The 23,790-nt window shown below is 40.1% G+C and overlaps 1 protein-coding gene across 1 annotated transcript; it reads right to left on the bottom strand.

Annotated features, from left to right (window-relative positions):
* Positions 1-6,048: 6,048 nt before the first annotated feature.
* On the bottom strand, positions 6,049-19,462 carry LOC103064091 (patched domain-containing protein 3). The gene is made up of 4 exons (XM_007420773.1): positions 18,707-19,462; positions 15,834-15,955; positions 13,551-13,696; positions 6,049-7,571 (listed from the first exon to the last, which is right to left on the bottom strand). Exons 1-4 carry the CDS (start codon positions 19,460-19,462, stop codon positions 6,049-6,051), a joined length of 2,547 nt encoding a protein of 848 aa, XP_007420835.1.
* Positions 19,463-23,790: the final 4,328 nt, after the last annotated feature.

Below are 23,790 nucleotides of genomic sequence, written 5' to 3'. Positions count from 1 at the left end.
GAGAAGCCTGATGTAGCCATTAAATGTGGAAACACACAAATGTCATTAGTTTTGCTAGGCCTCTTACTAACCTGGGCTCAGCGTGACGCCTCCCGCTCCCGAAGAAGCCCAGAAACAGCCGCCCGCGGAAGACCGGGAAGCTCAGGCGGGGCAGCAGCGCCTCCATCTGGGCCGGGTTGCCGCGGACGGCGTTCAGGGGCAGGTTGGGGCTGACGCAGGAACCGTCGTTGCGCGCGCAAAGGCGGTCGAAGGACAGCCCCGCCGCCTGGATGCCGCGCACGGCCCGGTCCAGCGCCAGTAGCTCGGCGAAAGCCGTCCGCGTCAGCAGCGAGTCGTTGTCGCGGGCCGCCACGGCGATGAAGGACGCGAAGGAGCCGTCGGTGCTCAAGCTCTGCGCAGAAAAGCGACGGGCATCGTCGGTCGGGAAGTGCGCCTGCACGCGGCGCCGTTCCCTCTTGGCGGGTAGCCGACAGGTGTGAACTGTTCCTTGAGGTCGTTGGCCTCGCAGCTGGGCAGGCAGACGAAGCCGGTGCCCAGAGCGACCAAGAGCGCCAGGGCAGTAGCAGGAAGGCTCACGGGGGGGGCACTCACCAAGGCGACCAAGGCACGGGGCGCACGCGAGAGGGGCCGCTGCATGCAGTCGGGGGGGCACCTGCGGGGCGTCATCGTCTTTTTCCGGCGCTACTTGTGCCTGGTGCCACAACCAGGACTTCGCGGCGACTTGGGAATAAGTCCCTGGGTGAGGGCTGCTCTTTTACTCTCCTCCGGCTCTGGCGGAGGAAGCGGCCCGTTCATTCTGTCATGAAACAGCCAAGGGCCGCAGGAAAGCCGGGGAAAGGCCCGCTAGGCTGCCGGTTTGAGCGCTGTCTTCATCTTTGGGGAAATGCTCAGCTGGCAGCCTGTGGACGCGCCAGGAATGTGGAGGAGGGAGCCAAAACCTAACTAATTCGCTCCTCAAACGGGGAAATCCCCGCTTCATCTCCGGTGATATTTACTTTCCTAAGGGAATTTCCCAGGAAACCGAAACCCAAATTGCATTTTTTATCCTAGGTTTGAAGGGACTTTTTTACCGTTTGGTAGCCTTCATTGATAGCCCGTATGCTGTCAGACGCCATTAATATCTGGATGCTGCAATGTTGTGCACGGAAGGGGAGCAAGCTCTGTTCAGCACAGCCAGCCTTACTGCACAATATGTGACCAAGATGGGGCAATACTCCCCTTTATTTTAAAGAGAATTCCCAAGCCATGATTCTGTTCTTTTAATGGGAAAGCAACTCCAACCACAATTGGCTGACACTCTATGGGAAAGAGCAATTCCTAAAGTAAATTTGTATTTCATGTTCTTTTTATATGCATGTAATTTGGTCTTCCCTGAATTTAATTTTCTTTTCTGGCTATCTGTTCAAGTTAGTTGGTATTTCTCTTGCCCATTCAGACTTTTTCAACTAAAAAGTTGATGCTTCCTGCTTTTTCAGTCCTTGTTCTTTTCACTCGCTTCCAGTGCTCATTAAACTGGGAAACTTGCTTCTGGACTCTTACTTTAGAATACAGATGGGAATTCCTTTGGTTGCTGTGCATAGAAAAGTAGGTGGCAGTGAAAATTATTCCCTCATACCCACCTGTTTCTCCTGTGTGAGAGGATACAAATAGCTCTTGACATGTCAGCAGATGGCATTTCACCATAGTCAGGCATGGAGAGATCATTTGCTTTCCAGGTTTCCGCTTCCATTGTAATTCAGTTAATGTCATATACATTATGTGAAACTTACCTGGTGAGATAGAAGTGTTTCTTGTAAACCAGAAGGCAGATCAAGGAATCTGTGCTGTAGAGGTTTTTGCTACCTGCATCTTCTCTGTAAGAGTTATGTTCATGGTTGGAAGATACTGTTAGATTCAGCTCAAAGTCTGATTTCCTAGATTTGATGTTGGGTAAGCATGTATCCATGCAGCAAAAGCTAATGTACTAACTTGTGCATTCCAAGAAATGTCAGATGTATTCATGGCAATTTATGTCTTAGTTATGTCCTAGCTAAACTAGATATGCAACCTCTCCTGGCTAATGTTTGCCTTTTTTTTTTTTACAGGCACCGCTTACAGTTAATCATTTATAAAACTGTTTTTGGAAGATGATGTCCTTCTTTATGGGTCTGCCTAAGCTTTAAGATCTGCAGGCAGGGCTGATCCTACCATTTGGCAAAATAAAGTAGCAACTTTCAATGGCAGACCAAGATGAATGGGCAATGAATTGGGCCAAGCACTTTATGTGCCACCTTCCCAATCTGCTACCTGGGGCAGCTGATCCACTGTACCTATGGGCAGTTCTTCAGAGCAGCTGGCTGCACTGCTGGGCACCCTCTAGCTTGTTGCTCTGGGGGAACCCTCAGGAAAAACATACTGCGAGATGGTTGCCACAGAGCACCCTCTGGAGATGGCCAGTTGGAGGTGAGTGGTGGTATTGCCACCACCAGGAAAGAAGATATGGGAAGCACATCAAGGCAGCAGTAGAAAAGCAGCAGCATAAAGCCCGTCCTGCCTCAGGTAGCGGGTCTTTTTGGGCCTGTGGCAACAGCCCTTGATCATCAGAGGTGCATCTGTGGGAAGGTAGGCCTTCTCTATGGTGCTTGCTACTCCCTGCCAATGAAAGTCAGGCATACTCCCTGTTTGTTAACCCTCTGCCAGCATTTTATGCAGGCAAATTATTGGTTGATAAACTTAACTAATGTTAACTAAACAGTTAAATCAGTTGAACAAGTTCTGCTTTATTAAGGTTTTTGTATTTTCATTATGTTTTAAATAGTTTGTTGGCTTTTTTCTATTTTATTGTTGGGTAGGGTAATGAATATTGTTAATAAATGACAAAAAAGTCATATGCAAAGCTGCTTGCTCTTTATGCCGGAGGGCATATGAACAGCTGTACCAAGTTAATCCAGATTTTTCACCAAGAAAAATGGAATCAAAATCAATTATATGATCTCTTTGTCTCAACTTACCTGTTTGTACTGCTAGTTCAAAGGGAAAGATAGTAACAGGACATAATGCTGAATCTTCCTCTGTCATATGAGAGATTTCACTGCCCCCACATTGTCAAGACAATATCTATACCTATATGGAGAAAGTTTTTTTTTTAAATGGAAGTATAAAGATTCTTAAAACTGTTATCATTAACACATGGGTTTTCTCCCCCCTTTTTCAGAGCCTACATGAAATATTTTCCTTGCTTTGCTAACCTCAGAATCTGGATAAGGCCTGACCTAATCAGACTAAAATGCTGGGATATGGAAAGAAATGGGACTAGTTGTTTTAATCTCTTTTAAGAGTGTTAACAAGACAGCTGGGTTTTGTTTCCTGGTATAAAAGCGATGAAGTATGATTACATTTTTTAATATTGTTCCTTATGCGATTAATGTTGCACTTGTCTGTAGCTGAATTTGCAGATTCCAAAGCTTTTTTTCCTTTTTTTGCTCTATATAGTAACTGATGCTTTTGAGTTAGCCAGACATGAAAAAGAGCAGTATTTAAAACTTGCTAAAGTTCATCCAGGAGAACAAATGGAGTCAGTTCTTTAAATATTTCAGTATAATAAGATTTCACAGGAGTTGAATAGAAGATTCAAAGATGAAAGTGAAGAGAGTCACAAGATTTTTTGAGTTTGAAAATATTGAGGACTATGTAATCAAAAAGAAAGTCTGTCAGAAAGAAAGCTATAGAAAACTGTGCACTCTTATGCCTCTGCCAATTACTCATAAATCACAAGAACTGAAATAGATTTCCTGTCTATGTGATTTACTGACAAATATTTAATGTCTAGTTGAATTGTCTTAAGGAAGCAAAGGGAAATTATATTACAGTCTCATTCTTATTTTTTTTAAAGTAATCGCTAATAACTTTTTAAAAATTTCATGAAAAAATTGGATGAAATGTGCAGGTCTAGTTGCTGATTTTGGGAATATGAAGTAAAACAATTCTTGGCTTAAATTAAGAAATCTGCAAACGATAATAGATAAAGCATTTTGAGGGTGTACACAAACAGTTGTTTTCACTGGTTCTTCTCTTTCCTGAACGGGTAAGTCCTGTGGGTGGTAGTAGTGCGGGAAGGGTTAGGTCCCACCATTGTGTGGTACCACAGGGCTCATCCCTCCTATTTAACATCTACACAAGGCCTCTGGGTGAGATCATCAATCCTATTTTGTGAGTATGTGATGAGTTTAGTATGAGCTGTTCCACATATAGTTCAAGTGGAACTATGCAGGACTTACACAAGTTCAAGTATCTGAAAATGTTAACTTTTCCTTTGTTTGTCAGGTGGCAAATATTGATAAATGGTGGCAGCCAACATGGTGTAATGGTTTAGGTTTTGGGATAGGACTAGGGAGACCCAGGTTCAGATCCATCAGGAAAATTTACAGAGTGACTTTGAGCTAATCACACTCTTACCCCATCCTAAATCACAGGGTTCTGCTGTGGGGATAACATGAAGGGAAGTCTCCACGCACAGGCATTTAGTAGAAACCACAAGGACATCATGATCCATGTGGTGTATCTCCCCCCCCCCCCGCCAACAATCTGCAGACATCAGTGTCCTCACATAAGCCTGCCTTGAGCTCTCAGAGGAAAGCCAGGATAGAAATCAATCAATCAAACAAAAAACAAACAAAAGCTGTTACAACTTTTCTTGAAGTGGAATCATTATTACAGTGTGTAAAGTATGTTGGTAATGAAGAGTCAGTCCTCCATTATCAAAAATACATCTGGAATTATATTTAAATACATCTGGGCACACATAATACTGGAGGGGGGGGGGAAGCCAAAAAGCAAAAGCCAAAAAATGTTCTTGCTCAAATTAAATCTTCTTTCCACAGTACCATTTAGTGATATTTGTGTTTAGACAGCTAATACCCATTCACCTTTGAAAAGAAGGGGAGGAAAATGCAAATATCAAACGACATAAATAACAAAATGAAATTTATCATGAAGATCTGAATAATCTATCTCAGCTTTCAGATGCATGTAAAATTCTATTCTATTGATACTAGGCTTGTTATTTAGCATAGGGTATTTTTGATCTAAACATATGCAACATATAAGGAGTCAGGTCTATGATGCTTGCCAATATTTCCAACTGCTACCTTGTCCTGAGAATAAATTTGGAAAATATATCAAGTCTGGTTTACAGTACAGTTACCTATACATGCATCTGAAATTCCCATCTTGGAATCTGCGTGGTTACAAACTATCCTTTTGTGATTTATTTTGTAGTTACCGTATTATCTAAGTATGGCACAATGCTTCTTTCAACCAAGACAAGCTGCAGAGAAAAACTTAAAAAGAACACATGAATTCATTTTAGGTGTATTTCATCCACAAGTGTGGGTGACATGGCAAATACAAGACAACGCATGGGTGGTTTGCAGCTGTTTGTGATGTTTGCAATAAAGCTAGACTTGCCTGGTTGCTAGAATATGGCCTGCTTGTCCTCTTCCCATTACTGATGGGCATGAAGTATGAACTGGGAAAAGTTATAATATAAACTCTCCCTATTCACAAAGCCTTACCTGAATATCAGATGAGCCAAGATTCTTTATGAATCTGATTTGTCATGCCCGGTGATCATGATACTGCCAGCCATCCCACTTTTCTTTCTGGACTTAATTTCATTCTTCCACATGTACTTGGTGGCAGCCACCACCACATGGCATTAAACAGAATGGTTTCATTTTATGGCATCTGAACAATTCTGATCCTACTTGACAGTAATCTTGAGTATTCCATACTATGCACAAATAAATACAATATGCCATAAAAATTGTTCTAATAAACCTTGAACAGCCTATTATAAAATAGACTTTCTCTGTCCATTTTTTCTGATTAATATACAAGAACTCATAAGAACATTATGGGCAATTTGATTTTCCTGAAATGGAGGAAGTTTTAGCTTATTTTTCTCTATTAATAGTTAGCAGTCCCATGTTTTCACTTAAAACAAGCTTCTTCCTACACTGAGTAATTTTCAGAGTACTGGCCATTGTTTTGGTAGTGTCTATTTGACAATCAAGCACAATAATGAAAAAGTGTTAAAAACACAGGAATGAATACGAGACCATGAAGAGACCCAAAAATAATAACAAGAAACATTATCTTAAAGCAAGTCCTAAAGACATAGCTGGCTGCCATAGATAGAACTAAAATTCCTATAAGGGTGGAGCCAGATGCCTGCACAATTGGGTAACCAAGGTGGAAAAGGGCATCTATTGCCTTATCATTTGCACTGAGTCTACTACTGGAAACAAAGGCATAAGATATATGAGAAGAATAGTCTACAGAAAATCCTATGGAAATAACAAGATTGATCATAGATATGGAGTCAAGATTCACATTCCAGAAGGCCATGTAACCAGTCACACCTACAACCACAGAGCCAATAGCAAAAGTTACCCACAAAGAGCAAACAGGACTTGGAATTAGCAGCAAAGAAATAACTAACATGACTCCGGTTGCAATCAGAACATTCTGAATGGTATTACTAATTATAACAAGGAACTGATCAAAGTGTATAAAAGCTGGATGATAAACCATTAGTGGTATCTTACAGTCCTTAGCAATACCTCTTAGCTGTTTTAAGAGATTTTTCTCATCCACTGAAGTTATAACATTGACTGTCTGTATAAAGAACCGAGAAGCTACTATTTCTTTTGCATTAATATCAATATTCCACTGAGATTCTGAATTTACTCTGAACAGGGCAGGTAAATTTGCAATGAATACATCATGGTCATTTAAATCTAGAGACATGCCTTTAGCAACATTTTGATAAATTCTCAGCCATGACTCTGAAAAATTCTTTTCCACATAGGATGAATTTTCTAGAATATTCATACAGTTCTCAAGATCAGCACGAACAGATGCATTCCAATACGCTATACTTTCAGTAACTATTACCATAACCCTTGGTCCGTACAGTGAAAGATATCTATCTTCAACATCGTAATATGGAACGATGTAAGAATCATCTGTTGCTACATTTCGAAGATCTATACCCTCTTTGACATTAAAGCACCCATATATACTACTTCCTAGGTATAGGAAATACAGCGCTACCACAATTACTTTAATCCAGCTGTGCGTAAGGAAGGGACCATAATACTTTCTAAAGAAACCATTCATGGGATGTTCAATCTCAGTTCCAGTAGATTCGTCATAAAGTCCTCCTGTGCAGCATCGGTTATACATACGGCCCCGAGAATCTTGGGGCATGCTTGCCACTTTCATGAATGTCAGCCAATGCCTGTTACTTTCTTCTCTTTTACCATTTAGAGCTAAAACAGCCCCAAGAAATGTCAGGTTGTATATATAGCAAAAAACAAAAGCTGTCCCTGTATAGATGCAGAATGACTTAATTGATGGAAAGGAACTTGCAATTCCAATGTAGAAAGCTAAAACATCTGTCAGAGTTGTGATAGTAACTGATACAGCTGCCTCTGAATAAGTGTTAGCCATCCGGTCTTTGACACTATCCTTCACTTTTGTATGCTGCCAACAGGATACCAGGATGAACATATCATCGACACCAACTCCTGGATAATGGTAAAAAGATCTGTCAGTTTTCACATGCCACAAAAAGAGCAAATTACACAAGGAACATGCTTCGCAACTGATATTTTTTACGATAACAAAGCCTGAGATACATCAAGCTGTTTGTGATCAATTCAGTAGCTTCAGTACTTTCACTTGGGGCAGGAAGGAAAACAACCAGAGTGGCAGTCTGGCTACAGGGAGGAAAACATTTCATAATCAGAGTGCCAAACCCAAGAAGGCCCTGCCTTACATTTCTTTGCCCTGTCCTGTGGTACAGCCAAAGGCCATATCCCAGTAGATCTTAATACTCAGGAAAGTGTAAACAGGCAGAAATGCTCCACAGATATTGAGATTCCAAACCATTTGTGTGTTACTAACATGCTACCAGGATGAATATGTGATCAACTCCAACTCGAGAATAGCAAAAGAGATTCAGTTTCACACATGCTGTGTGAAAGGGAAAAATACAGAATCAGTATTTAATTTTTATTTATACATAGCTTTCAAAGCAGTTGGCAAAATAATTATTGTTCTGTATTTTTCAAAGAATCATGAAGACGGGGTGAGTGATACATAATCTGCAGTTCTACTGATGCATGCTGCTCATCAGACTCAGGTGAAGCCCCTGTGTTCCCCTCTAATTGTCACTGACTTGTAATTTTTAAGGTGACATTATTAATTATTGTAATTAGTAAACATATGCAGAGTAATTATATAACTATGTTTAAATGATACAATTAAATATAAATACAATAAAATTTACTTTTTATCTTAGATCACCCACTTATTTGTTTTGCCTTTCTCCCTTTTTGTATTGAAGTCTGGAATATGCTGAAGCATATCCCACCATTCAAGAAAAATTACCCATGATCAATCATGATTTCAGTTTATTTTACCAATTCAATAATAATAATAATAATAATAATAATAATAATAATAATAATGTATTAAACTTGTACCCCACCCAGCTCTCAACAGCTCTGGGCAGCTCACAACAATCAAAGAAATTACAATAAAATCAATAAAATATAAAAAATACATAAACTTTTTTAAGGGTTTGGTTTGCAAAATAACCCTGTGTCTTTCAACAAAAATCAAAGACAGCCAAAGCCTTAGCTGAATTGTTGAATAAGCATTAAGCATTACAGTATTTGTAAATCGCACTTACAAACACAAAGCAAAACCACCAAACATACCAGGGACAAATTCAGAAAGCCTGCTGTGCAAGTGCTACATTGATAAGCTCTGAAGAAACCAGCTTGATAAAAGGATAAAATAGGACAGGGCTCTGCCATTGCTTGTCATCGTTCATATTATTGCTGAAATAATATTTCTAACTCTTCCTTAATATGAAAATGTTAATTTTTAATACATCTTTTAAAGTAAGGACTTCAAATAACAAAACATTGTATGTCCACACCAAACCTGTATAAGGTATTATAACACAGTCAGAGAGTCCATTTTCAGAAATCAAATAATTGTGTATTACAAGTCCTAAACAAGAGTAGTTCGCAGCAGACTTTCCAAATGTTACTTTGATACTTCAGTAGCTCGTTTACAAAGTGGAAGCGTATGATGAAAAGGCATTTTGCATCAACGAAAGTACCCTTTTTAAAGCACCTTAGCAGAATTGAGTTTGTGAGTCAGTTTCTCAAATTTATTTTTTGTCTTTTCTAATCCAGGTATCCACTGAAAGATTTGAGATGGCTTTCAAATGTGCTATTTGTAATCCAGCTATTGTCAGCATACATTCAATTAGAATCATATAAAATATCTTCCTATTCTCATGTATAAATATGGTTAGGATTAGCACAAAGATTAGGGCCCCAGAAAACTGAATATGATGCCTAAGCAGTTTTGAAACATGGGAGATAAATTGGTTCAAAAATATTTAATTGATTGGGCAACATAGCGATATACAGTATATATATATATATATATATATATATATATATATATATATTCATCATTTTATGCAACCTGTTAGGCATAGTGGAGATAAATGTTTTATTTTGTGCATGTTTGCAGGTAGTATCATCTTGGACTTCAGTTTTGCTTCTTAAAGCTGTTGCTTTTCAAAATAATAGAGGGGCCATTCATGGTTTGTCTCAAGCATTTTTGTTTTTTAGTCAGCTTCTCAAGATAATTTGCCTCACTATATGTTTCCACTATGCAGTATACTCTATCTAAAAGCGGATGGCATGCATTATTAACACAGCCTGCAATCACTGAAGTTAGTCTAAGAAAGACCTTTTCTAACTGTAAATTAAACAAGAAGTTTGAAATTTGTTTTTCCTGCACTGAACTTATTTTTAAATCATCTAATGAGAGAGCCAGCTTGCTGTAGTGGCTGAGGGGCTGGGCTAGGAACCAGAAGAGTATGAGTTCTAATCCCCCCTTGGTACGAAAGCTGGCTGGATGACCTTGGGCCAGTCATTCTCTCTCAACTCTACCCAGCTCACAGGGTTGTTGTTGTGAAAAACACAGGAGTACCCAATATGTACACCATCTTAGGTTAACCAAAAATAAAGGTGGGATAAAAAAAATTAAATAAATCATATCAGAATTATTTTGCTCTTAAAATAATATTCCCAAGCCTAATATAACCCTGTTTCTTTTCATTCTTTGGATTAATTACATTTACCTTTCAATTTCAATTTATCTTTAAAATGGTAATTTAAAACAGGACATCACAGTGAGAGAGCCAATTTAGTGTATTTACTCTTTTTCAAATGTTACATGTTGCCCTTCAAAACAAAGTTTAGAACATAGTAAAGTCATTTTTTAAAAGTAAAAACTGTTGGTGAATAACATGTATCATATATAATTAAAGAAGACAGCAGAAAGAAAATTAGGTTAAAAGCCCAAATGCAACACAAAAGTTATAAATGTAATATATTTTAAAATTATGGGCAAGTTATTATAAAGATGGGGGGATAATCACTGAAAAAGCTCACTGCTATGTAGCCATCTATTATATATCAAAATGGAAGGCACCCCGCAATAGAACTTCTAAGGACAATCTTATGGTTACGTAATGTCAGTTCTTCAAGATAGGCCAGGTCAGACTCCACAAAGACCACTGGAATTCTACTCTACTGTTGGAGGGTATAATAATGTAATATTGAAAGCTTGACAGAGTTTCCTTCTTCCCCCTCTGATGCCAAACAGAATCAAGTTGGGGTTACCTTGAATTTCTTTTTCATCCCCTCTTCCTTCCCAGGGCCAAGTTGATGTACACTTAACAGTTCTTGCATTCTTTCTTCAATGTTATCTATGTACTCCTCTACAGGTAAAAACATATGGGAACAGGCAATTCCTTCAGATACTGTAATCCCAAGCACTAGTTAATGCTAGTTTCTTGGTAATTAGGACTAGAAACAAACAGCAAACCAGTGAGAATAATGGAAAATGGTATCTGAAGTTTCTGGGCTGACTTCAAGTAGCAGTATAGAGAACACACTATGGTAATCTACTGAAGAGGGTACTAAGGCAGGGTGTATTGAAAGAAATTTTTCTTTATCTAAGAACAGCTAACTCATGCACCAGCCTAAGCTAGTAGTAAGTGCTTTATGATGCAGAATACACATGTTGTCAAAGACAAAGATGACCTAGAAGTTTCCCCAGGTTATACTTTTGATTCTTTAGGGGACGCATAACCCCCTCCAGAATACAGTGAGCATCACTCACCCAGACTGGTAAGACATCCACTAACAGAACCTCTGACTTCCTCTTCAGTTTCTTGGCCCTCATCCAGTCCATTATTGCATCCAGCCACTGATTAAGCATTTCCATTCCCTCATGTGGGATCTTATGAAAAGGAGAGAGCTGTGTGTCATCGGCATTCTGATGGCACTTACTCTCTATCTCCAGTGATCTTATGCAGCAGATTCATGTAGATATTGAAAAGAATAAGGAATATGATATAACCTTTTAGAATCCCAGAGCGTAAATGATATGCAATTAGCCAGAAATCGCTTAGCACCACTTTTTGAAAGCAGCTGTCTAATCATCAATGCCAACAGCTGTAATTTTTTTCTCACACACTTAATTCTAAAACCTTCTCCAAAAGTATATGGTTGATGTTATTGAAGACCACTGAAAAGTATTGGAGGATTACATTCTCTCTGTCTTTCTCTCTCCTGCAAACACAGGGCAATCAAGGCAATTTCAGTGCTAAAACCAGACCCATATCATGATTGAAACAGATCTAGAAAATAGTTTTCTTTCAGAAATATCTGGATGAGATCAAACACATTGCTGAGAAAGAGGCTATTGATTTGTTTTCATAGCAGACTTACTATCATTACATTTAATGAGGCTGGGCCGAACATTTCCATTTTGTGTTAACTGTAATTTGGGATCAGGTACTGACAGGAATTTATTGAATAGAAATTAAGTTAAAAGTCAAGAGTGAAAATCAACACTGTTCAGGAATGCCTCTGACCTATAAAACAAAAGTATTCCTTTGATCTACATTTATTTACTCCAGAATAAAAATCCTATAAGCATACTAATAAGTTAAGCATAATTTAAACCTCATCATGAGTGCCAACCAAAAGATTGAAAAGGATGCAGAAATCCCCTTAGCAACAATCAACACAAATCATTTAAATGCACAACAAAGCCATTTTTTTAAAAAAATGGGGGAAAATGTTTTTTTACAAATAGCAAATGGCCACAATTGCTACCATTCACAAATATTACCTATTAAAAAAAATAAAAATAAAAAAGACAGCAATGGATTTTTCCCACAAAACACAGCAATAAATATATCCTCATAGCTGTTGTCTTTTAGACTCTGAATTCACACAAAAATGCATACAAACACAAAGTCAAATATACTCAAACTCCTGCTCACTCACTTGCTCACATGCCTCTTCTGTTTGCCCATGTATTGTCTGTATATTTACTTACCTGTGCCTTACCTACCTGCCTTTCTCTCATTTGCCTATTCAGTTATTTGTCCCCTCATCCTCTTACATGTATTACCACTTGTCCTCTTACCTGTTTGCCCATAGCCTACTTATCTTTTACTGACTTCTCCAGTCTCTATCCCACTTGCTTCCATTCTTAGTCTTTTGAAGGATGCTTTAAGATATGGGCATGAGTGCCATTCATATTTCCCAAAGCAGTACAGGTAGACCTTAACACCTGCCCTGTCTAGACTGTTCAAAGTTACAACGGCACTGAAAAAGTAATTTTACAATTGATCCTCGCATTTACAACCATTGCAGTATCCCCATGGTCATGTGATCGCCATTTGTATGCTTCACAGCCAACTTCTGACAAGCAGAGTCAATGGAGAAGGCAGCGGTAAAATCGCAAGTTGAGGTCATGTGAGATCTCGCTTAACGACCATGTTGCTTAGCAACAGAGTTGGTCCCAACTGCGGTTGTTAAACAAGGATCATCTGTATGTATTTTGTACTTGGATATACATATCATAAAATGCTATGGTTCTCTTTGAATATAATATCTGAGTAGAAGTCAACCAACATTCATAAGTAATCTGAATACAATTTGTGACTGAAGGAAAAAAATTCTACTGTATTTCAACAGTAAAAAGTCAGGAAATGAGAAAACATCCAGTTTGGATGAAAGTAAGTGGGTAATGAAGGAGGAAATGGATTGGCCAGAATGAAACCAGGGAAAACAGAAAGATACAGATGAGAAAAAGATCAGTTTGTCACAGACTTTGTGGTAAGCAAATCAAAAGTAAGAAATCACCAGGGTGGTACAATTCATGAGTAACAGTCACATAAGTTCACGTAAGTATTACAATTGAGCTCAAAAGATTATGTCAGGAAAAATTATTTCTAATATGAGACTGTAACCTCAAGATGATCTTGAGAAAGAGCTACAGAGAAATCTGGAATGCCTACCAGAACTAAGGAGAAATACAGTTGGGAGAGATGGAACTTCTAGCTCATATACATCTGTTGAAAGTTCAAAGCAAGAAATACATTTATTACTTACCAAGTATAAGAAATGGCGAATTTGCAGCTGTGATTACAAATGGCACCCCATAAATCAGCAATAATCCAAAACTGCTGAGGACAGATAAACCTGCTGAAAGCACTCCAAAAATTGCAACCCAGAGTTTTGTTCGGACACAATCTAGCCTATAAAATGGATGGAGAACAGTTCAGTAGATTCTGAGTTTCATTGTGCATTTCTAATATCTCCCAACTTGAACAAAATTAGAGAACCACATGCAGGTATTAAATATTAAAGAAATTTTGCAGAGCCTGCATAAATAGAAATATACTTAATTTTAGAAATGGAAATTCACAATCTCAGAAATATATCAAGTTTCTTTAGGTAATGAAAATATTTCATAGAATTATTTGTAGCCCCTAGTGCATCTCCCCATTGGGGGAGATGGGCAGGGATAAGTTTAATAAATAAATAAAATAAATAAATATAGCAAGCATTTGCAATTCAGATCATGAAAAGGACTCACTCAAAAGATCAAATACAGGTAGTCCCTGGGTTAAGAGTGCTTGGTTTACAGACAACCCATAGTTAAGAATGGAGCCTACTGTAGCAAAATTTGAGTTAAATACACAATGATTCAAGTTAAATATGCAATGTTTGAATTCATTACACAATACTACTGTTCTGGCTTACGTACAAATTTGACTTAAGGACAGACCTTGGGAATGGAACTCATTCTTAAACTGGGGACTACCTATATTTCTGACACTGTTTCCATGCACAGGATTCAGAGAATCTCAAATTTCACATAGAGTTGTGGGAAAGAAAACTTATTCATAGTCCCATCCACTGCTGTCTTGAAAAGAGGAAGTATAGGTTGATTACATTCAAAAATACTGATGTGTACTTTGGGACTAATCACATTGATCTCAATGGGACCGACTTCTAAGCATATCTGTATAGAACTGTGCTGACAATGTATATTTCACCCATCAGTAACAATTCCAAAAGTAAATTCTTGAGAGGAAATGTAAAAAAAATTACATTTTCCCCCCAAATGATGAACTGGAAATTCTTCCTTTGACTCACATTAAATGAAAGAGAGAGGGAGGAATCCCAAGGGCAAATAAATGGTATGAAAAGTTTTGGAAAATGTATTAATTTTTAAGGGCACTGTATAAACAGAAACAAAAATAAATACTAAAATGTGTTGCAAACATACATAAGTTATAACAATATTTATTAAAAAGGCAAATAAAAACTATACATTTAGTTTGTTTCTGCTAATACAGTGTTCTTCAAAAAGGAACATGTTTTCCAAAACACATCCGGCCAAATAGTAGCATTTTTTAATTTGCACTTGAGATTCCTTCTTCTTTCGTTTCTGTAGGGAGTAAGGAAGATGATCCTGAGGGAGATAAACATGATCTGTTGCCCAGGCAAAAGGTGCTAAGGCATTTTTTAATTCCACAACAAGGCAACATTTGGAAGCAGCTCAGGCAGTCAACTGTCTAATTCACTGGAATATAAAATGGAGGAAGAGGTACAGAACAATCAGATTTGCAAGATTCTGTTATTATAGCCAGTCTCAATAAAAGTAATTTTCACCTTCATGTGGAGTTGATTTCCTGGTCTGGTCTACCTAGCGGGGCTGACAGTTTCTTCAGTGCCTGTCCTTTTCTTTCATTACTCATTTGCCTCACATCACATTCTGGCTAAGTAACTTATACCCTTTGCACAATTTGGCCAGAAACCTAGGAAAGGAGCTACGATTCCATTCCTTGGGATTGGAATAGGTTAGGATTAGGGATGGGCAAATAAACTACATCTGCATGTGTTAAGTCTCTGGCTATTTTTAACAAGCACATCTGCTAGATCTGGGGTCACCCATGCACTAATTACACAGACTGATGCAGTCCTATTGTTTATAATTATAGGCATTACTGGGGAATACTATAAGTCTTTAGAGGATCAAGAGTTATGTATTGCTAAGGCTGTAGTCCTGTGCAGTTGCTTGGGAGTAAATTATATTGAATTCTGACTTCACTTCTAAGCAGTCATATATAAGATTGTACTGGCAGGATATTTCTTATTAACAGTGCTGTTGAAAAATGTTAATGGAAAGTGTATCTTTTGCTCCAAAAACAGTTACAATTTGATCGTTTTTAGATTTCCTTTTTGATATAGCTAATTATCTATAATAATGTAAATACACACACACACATATATATATAATAGACTTTTGAAAGTATGGAAACTTTTTATTCAATTAGAAAAAAATACAAAGTTAGATAATGAGAGCAGGAGAGAGGAAAAATTTACCTTGTACATGAAATAATTGAAAATAATATTGTTAAAAGATATGCGATGGAGACCAATGGGATCACACCCTTAGCAAGTTTTTCAAATTCTTTCTGTCTTGACAGTGAGGTAAAATGGGCTACCTGCCAGGTTAGAGGGGGAAGGAGGGAGAGAAGGAAGAAGATAAGCTTTCAATTATTTTACCTTCTAAAATATATCTTAATTATCTAAAGGATTTAAAAATAGGCTGAGAAAAAATAAATTTCATTATTACTATCCATTTTTTTTAGTATGCTTTAATATATTACAAAGAATAATTAGCAGAAACTTTTACAGGTTGTCCTCGACTTATGTCAGCAATTGGAACCGGAATTTTCATCGCTAAGCAATGCAGTCATAAAACACACTGCATCGCTTAGTGACAGCAATCCCTGCATTCCCGGTTGCCCTTGTTAACCGAATCCCACAGTAATTAGGTGAGGCAACTTCTTGCCGGCTACCCACAATTAAGTCAGCAGGAAAGTCGGCAGGAAGTTGCAAGTCCCAGGCAGCTTGCAAGCAGGCCAACAGGGAGGTAAGTGGCGGCTGCTGCTGAGTGGGGGAGGGTGCGAGGGGGTGCACAGGGATGGGAGGGAGGCATGGCAAGGCTTAGGGAGGGTGCATGAGGGAGGCACAGCAAGGGTCAGAGAGGGTGCAGAGGGGTGTGAGGGAGGCGTGGTGAGGGTCAGGGAGGGTGTGCGAGGGTGCACGAGAGGCATAGTGAGGCTAAGGGAGGGTACACAGGGATGCGCAAGGGTTGCATGACGAGGCTTGGGGAGTGTGTGAGGATGTAAGGGAAGCACGGGGAGGCTCAGGGAGGGTGCGTGAGGGTGGCAAGGGTGTGCGAGAGTGGAGCGGAGGCGCAGCAAGGGAGATGTGGTGAGGGTGTGTGGGGGTGTATGAGTGGCTGGTGCAAGCACAGAAGGGCTGGGGGAGGGTGCATGGGTGGAGGAGACTTACCCCAGTGACTTGTGACCAGCAGGGAAGATCACAAATGGCAATCATATGACCATGGGGCACTGAATTAATGGAATTAATAATAAAAGCAATGAAATTATTTGGGATGAAACTGAAATGATAAAATGCTAGAAGAATATTTTAGACTTCTGCACAGGACTGATAGCTATATGATAGTTATATGTTGAACAGTAGAACTGAAATGAATGGTATAAATGTTAGTGTCAGAGAAAAAGATGGATGAAAAGAAATCTGAGAATATTAAAAAATGCTAAGACTGTAGGCCTAGATGATGTAACTGGACAAATGTTTAAAGACAGATGTAGTTTGCTTACAGAGTGCAGTGATGCTATAAGTCTGATTCTTGTGAAACGCTTAATTTTTTCTACTCTTCCTGGGCTTTTTTCTAAAGGATGTTACACTGAGTCTGCCACTGAACCTGCATGTCCGCTCCAAGCAGCCTGAACGCTGTGCTTCCTGAGACTTTGTGCAGGATTCCCTCACAGCTCTGTAGCTTTGAGTTATCATGCTTTCATTAGGTTGCACAAAAGTGGGATTGTGGGGACAGTATAAGCACTGCAGTACTTGGGGTAGGGGCAAGAAAGAGAATAGCAATGGATTGACTTTAATGAAGCATGAATGTATGGCAGTTCCATTGCAAACAAAAAGGGGAGGGAGTAACAGAGGCTTTAACTTATTATTGGAACCAAATGTTGCTTGATGTAATGGGCAGAATTCTGGGGGAAGTGCATTGAGACTTGCAAGATTCTGTTACTATAACCCTATAATAAAAATAGTATTAGCATGCATGACTTTGGTTTCCTAGTCTGGTTTACCTTGAAGGGCTGACATCAATCTTGCAAGTCTCAGTGCACTTCCCCCTTCCATTCATCTTCATGAGAACTAGGAAGGGTCTTGTCTGAGATGCTTACTCACTTACTGAGGTTACAGTTCTGCCCTGGACTCAGATTTCTTTTATCTGACCATTGTCTTGGTTGTGGCTCTTCCTTACTGTTCCTCAAGGTTATTCCTTCTTTCCATTACACTTAATTTAAATAATGCTCTTGATAAAGTAGCTGTGTAAAGCCTGAATCTGTGCCTGACAGTTGGAAGAATGCCATGATTGTGCCTGTATAGCTTTAGACCAGACAAGAGATATACAGACCAGATGCTGGCTTTCAAGAGATCTTTGAGAAATGTATGGATGTGAGAAAGTTTGCTACACATTTGTTGATTTAGAGAAAGCGTATGATGGAATGAATAGGCTCCACCAATGGAACATTTGCACAAACAGAATGTTGGTTGGTTGCTGAATGCTGGAATTATGGAAGTAAAGCATTTCAGACTAAATGGAATGCTTTGTGAATAGTATGACATTGAGCAGGAAGTATGACAAAGATGTTGTTTAATATATTTATGGGTAGGTGTATCAGAAATACTTTGATGATGTTACACGTTGATCAGGTATGCAGAAGGGTGGAGGCTTGCCTCTGAAGGAGAAGCAGTCTCCATCTCTTCACTATTGAAGTTGCTGTCATGCAACCTGCATTAAAAAAATGGGTGCTGAGATGGTTTAATTATACATGGACAATATATGAAGAAAGAGTGAATAAGCCGAAGCAAGTCAAGTGAATAGATGAAGAGGACAAGAAACTTTGCAGGAGACTGAGGAGATCCTCAAAAAGAGAGGTGAGAAGTTTAAAAGGCAATAGACAACTGTTGTATGCACGTGGTGCTGGAGGCAAGGAAGGTTGGCAAGAATATTGCTTAGGAATTGTTAGTGTTTTCATAACCTGCCTATTCTCAGAAGGAATAGCATTATGTAGTATGTACACAGGTTTCATTTCAAACCAAAAGAAGGGGGGATGAGGTGAGCGCCTTTCCTAATTCCTCCATACCTTGAGAGCGGTCGGGTTCAGGGCGCGCAGTACACGCGGGACGCGCTCCAGAAAGGCCTCCAGCCAGAGCGTGCTGGCCTCCCGCTGCGAGGCGTCGTCCTCCTGCAGGAAGTAGATGAGGCGCAGCGCTCGGGCCGCGAGCAGCGGGCGCGCAGGCTCGGCGCCCGGGCCCAGCGTGACGCCCCCCAGGAAGAAGCCCAGGAACAGCCGCCCGCGGAAGACCGGGAAGGTGAGCTGCGGCAGCAGCGTCTCGATCTCGGCCGGGTTGCCGCGGACGGCGCTCAGGAGCGGGTTGGGGCTGATGCAGGAGCCGTTGGTGCGCGCGCAAAAGTGGTCTAAGGACACCCCCGCCACCCGTATGCCGCGCACGGCCCGGTCCAGCGCCAGCAGCTCGGCGAAAGCCACGCGCGTCAGCAGCGAGTCGCCGTCGCGGGCCGCCACGACGATGAAAGTGGCATAGGCGCCTTGGGTGCTCAGTCTCTCTGCAGAGAAGTTCTTGGCGTCGTCGGTCGGGAAGTGCGCCTGCACGAAGCGTCGCTCCAATTTGGCCGGGCCGCCGAGGGGCGTGAATTGCCCCTCCAGGTCGTTAGGTTGACGTATAGGCAGGAAGACGAAGCCGGTTGCCAGGACGCCCGAAAGCACCAAAGGCACCAGGAGAAAGGGCCACGGGTGGGAGCCCACGGAGGCGCCCAAGGCGCGGAGCGCGCGTGAAAGGGGCTTCTCCACGCAGTCGGTGCGGCAGCCGCGGGGCGGCATCTTCACCTTCCTCAGCGGCTCCCAAGCCGGGGCTCCTCGCCCCGGGGCCCGACGCGACCGTTTCCGCGCCTTTTTCTCCTCTCCCGTTCTCTGGCTGAGCGACCGTTACTCGCAGGACCGGGGGGCGTTCGATTTGGCGCGGCTGCCCTCGCGCTCCTGACATACGCGGGGCGGCTTCCTGAGCGGGGAAATTGGGCTGGAGTAACCCGGTCCTTTGGCGAAGGAGCCTGTAGCCTACTCTGCCCCTTGCTTAGGTGGTTCTTGTACAGATATATTTATTTTTAAATTCCCCAGGCGGGGAATCTTAACCTCTTCTCCTCCTCTATCCCATTCCTGCCATCTGAAAATAATAATAGGGTTATCCAGTGATGCTGATTGTAAGACAGTCACAAGGATCTGCTTCATCCTGTGCATAGTATAAACCAGTGTTTCTTAAAGTGTCGTCCTAGGACCCATGGGGGTCCCCCAAGGCCCTCACAGGGGTCTGTGAAATCAAAATTATCAACAACAAAAAATATTGATAAATATCATCCAGACAAACAAAAGCTCTTTTGGGGTCCTCCATAATTTTTAAAAGTGGGAAAGGGTCCAGAGAGAAAAAAAATTAAATGCTGGTATAAACTATAAATTTGGCTGGAAAAAAAAGTGATGTAGCCCATAAATTTGCCACTTGTGGAATGTTATCTGTAATTAATGTTTTCTATTGTTCAATTCTCATTTGTAATCAGTGCCTTTTATTGTTTGATTACTTGTTTTCTGATGTATCACATATAATCGAATGTATGTATCATTTGTTTCTGTACACTATAAAAAGGCTTGACCCTGCTCTAATAAAAGCTTTTTGCTTTGTCTGAATTACTGGGTGGTTTGTATTTTCTGGTAGGCTAAGAAGCTATCTTTGCAAAGGAAAAATTGTTTTCTCTCCCAAGTTCAGGGAATAGGTCTTCAGCTCCATGCCACTTGGGTTGCCTGAGTTTTAAAGGCAACAATGCTGTGCAATGATTTCAGAAACAGAGGTACTATAGCTTAACAACCAGCAAGGAAGAGACTTCTGGGTTAGAGTTAGGGTCAGTAATGATGTTGTGAGAAAAATGAATCTTTGGGTGAAAAAGACAAGTTTTTAGAGGCCTCAGATGAATGGGATCACCTTAATAAGATTGAAACATAAAGGCATGTGGAAGCATCCTTGAAACTGATGTGAATCAGGCCGGTTGTAAACTCCTTATCACAAACATTCCCATAGCAACCTGGGCATCTGCCCTGAGGGAGGATGCCTTCTTCTTGGCATTTGGCACCTTGAACTAATTTGTGTCTTCTTCTCTGTGACGCTATTGTTTTACTAGCAGTTAACAGATAACAGAGGGGCAGAGAGTAACTTGAAAACTATTGCCTATTTAGGTATGCCTGCATCATCATATGAATATGTATGCGTATACGTTCTTTTTCCCTTCCCCTTCTTGTAGAACTGTATAAATATCAGAGCATCCATTTTGCCTGTAGGGGAGTGCCTCCCACTAACTTCTGGTGAGGTCCCCCTCCAGTACGTACTGCTCAATAAACACTGCAGTGAAGCCTTGATTATTCTGCATTTGTGTCCTGCGTTTTGATCCCACAATGTCTGCTTCTATGGATAGACTATGTCCATAAGATGTTATTGAAGAAATGACAAATGTAGAAAAAAGTTTATCTGACAAAATAGAGATGGTATCAAAAGTGGATTTACAACTGATAGACCAAGAGAATGACTTAGAAAAAGATGTTTCACTGGATCTACAAAAGAAACTGGCTGAGGTTTTAAAATTTAAAAGGGAAATACAAATGAAAAACCAAGAGAGTGACCTGGATAATTTTTTCTTATTAGTTTTACAAAAGAGGCTTGTTAAAGCCTTGAAGAACTCTGTGTCATGGAACAAAGAAGAAATGAAGAGAAATTAAATCCTATCACAATATTTGAATGAACTAAAGATTAAGACTGTTAGAAGTAAAAGGAAGGAATATAAAGTTGGTTTATTTGATCAAGGTTAAAACAAGATATGTTTTACTTCTGGCATGGACTTTCTGCTGACATCAAGACTGAAAAGATGATGTTTTATGGATTTGTTTATAGATAAGAGATGGGTTATGGGATGAAGAGATAAATGTTTGTAACTTTAGAGATGGTGAAGAGTGACTAAATTAAGAGTACTATCAAACACTGTCCCAGTTCCTAGCCCAGACAACCTACCAAGAAGGATGCAGGGTTTTAGTTCTACTCTGCAAAATTAAATTAACTTTTATTTAATAGGCAACAAACTGAAAAAGATATTGTACAGTCAGACTGTTAGTTTCTCTTCTGTCCATTTTGGTTTTATTTTTCAGCAATTTTGTTGGTTCTTTAAAAAATTCCCTATTTTTCATTCTTGTGCAGAAATACACCCACATAGAGTACACCTGATGTGAAGTAACATGCTGTTCTTCTACTGCACTGAAATTAGTAAATGTACACTCAAGAAAAAGCAAAATCTCCCTGGAATTGGGCCCATTTCTTCATGGATTCGTCTATGTAGTTTTCTTGGCAACAATTCAGAAATGGTTTGCCATTTGACTTCTCTTCTCAGCTGGATATTTCAGCAGTTTTGTGGGATTTCTCAAAGGTGATCCCAGTTTAACCAGACTGTCAACAGGTTCCTTCACTACCCTAGGATGCAATTCATCTGATCCCGAAGATTTAAACTCAATTCAAAGTAAACAAGTATTGCCTAACGGCATTTCTGTCAATGTCAAGCTTCATTCTTCCTCTTCATTTTGTTATTCATAAATGCGTGGTGGAATACAGCATCCTTGTACTGGAGAGGACTGATACAGAATAGGATTTGAGTAACTGCCTTTTCTTTGTTACTTAAAGTATTTAACAGCTTGTCATCATCATGGAGTATCTGGTATACTGATTCATTTCTCTTATGTTTTGAACATAAAGAAGCCTTTTTATGATATGCTTCACCAACCTCATTCTAAACTTTTAACTTTCTTTTTGCTAGGAATATAAAACATTCCTTGCATGAGCTATTCTGTGCCCTGAAAAGCTGGTTTCAGTGGTCTGTGCATAAACAGAAACATGTTCTGGTTGTTTTGCTTTGTACATGGAATGAAAGGGGTCTCTTTTGATTTGGACACAGCATGAAACATGGATGTTCTGAGCAGTGGAGGTGGGAGAATAAGCATAGGAAAAAGCCACAGCTTAGGACAGTGTTTCTCAACCTTGACAACTTTGACAGGTGGACTTCAACTCCCAGAATTCCCCAGCCAGAAACACTGGCTTAGGGGGGTTCCTTCACTACATGGTGTGTCTATGATGCTATGGTGATGGGGGAAGCAGTGAAAGATAAAAAGAGGCTAGCCTGTCATGTGGCTCTTTGTAATATCAGGGACGCCCCATGTGCTCCTCACACATGGCACAGAGTTCCCTCTCCTCTTCTAAAACACAGACATCAGGGGCAATAGCAGCTAAAGGGAAGAAGACAGGGAAAAGGCTGGCTCAACGGGTATGCTGTGCTGGGAGCTGCTGAAACCATTGCAGAGAGGAACAAGTTCACAGTGCAGAGGAAGCTATGGCAATACCAGGGGATTAAGTATTGTTTCTGAATGATTGGAAAAGGGAGGATGGGCACTAGCCTTGCTCTACTCACCCCATAAAATCACTCCAGGAGCCCTCCAACTTCCAAAACATTCTGGGTTTTATTTCTGCTGCACTACAGCTGATCCCAAACAGTTCAGCAGGAACTTCCAGGATGCAATGCTTTGTTTCAGGTTCAAAAGAAACACATTTTCTGTTATGTACCTACCTCCACTTTTTAGCCTCTACAGTACTGGGATACCTGTCTGTAGTCTTCCTGAGGGGCCTGTCCCTCTTTCCGTCTCATATATGTGCCTTTTAAAAAAAATCTTAAATTAACACTAAACGTTTTGTACAGTTGTACAATATTGGCTTCACTGTCTTCCATTCGCTCCCACTCCAATTTAATTTGCTAGGTACTGTGGCAGATTCTTCCTGGCACACATCTGTAAAGGCCACTAATAGCTCAAAACCAGGCATTTCTGCAATATTGGTGATAGTACAAAATATTGAACAAGTGCCATGTATTTGCTATCCCTCCCAATATATTCTACTGGGAGAAGAAGAAGAAAATTGCCACTTAAATACCATGAACAATAAATTGATAATAATTCTCTGTTGGATTCTTGGTACTTCTTACAATAATGGAGAAACAAAATTATTTGCAAGATTTGATTGCACAAAATGAAATGTAATTTGGGGAGTCATTAAATCTTGATTATCTGTACAAATATTA

Source organism: Python bivittatus, unplaced genomic scaffold (assembly GCF_059951505.1).
Source record: "Python bivittatus isolate LINGU-HERP-01145 unplaced genomic scaffold, Pbiv_v1 ctg000610_np1212, whole genome shotgun sequence".
NCBI classification, from domain to species: Eukaryota; Metazoa; Chordata; class Lepidosauria; order Squamata; family Pythonidae; genus Python; species Python bivittatus.
Note: the sequence above shows the minus strand (reverse complement) of the source record. Positions and strands in the feature narration are given on the sequence as shown.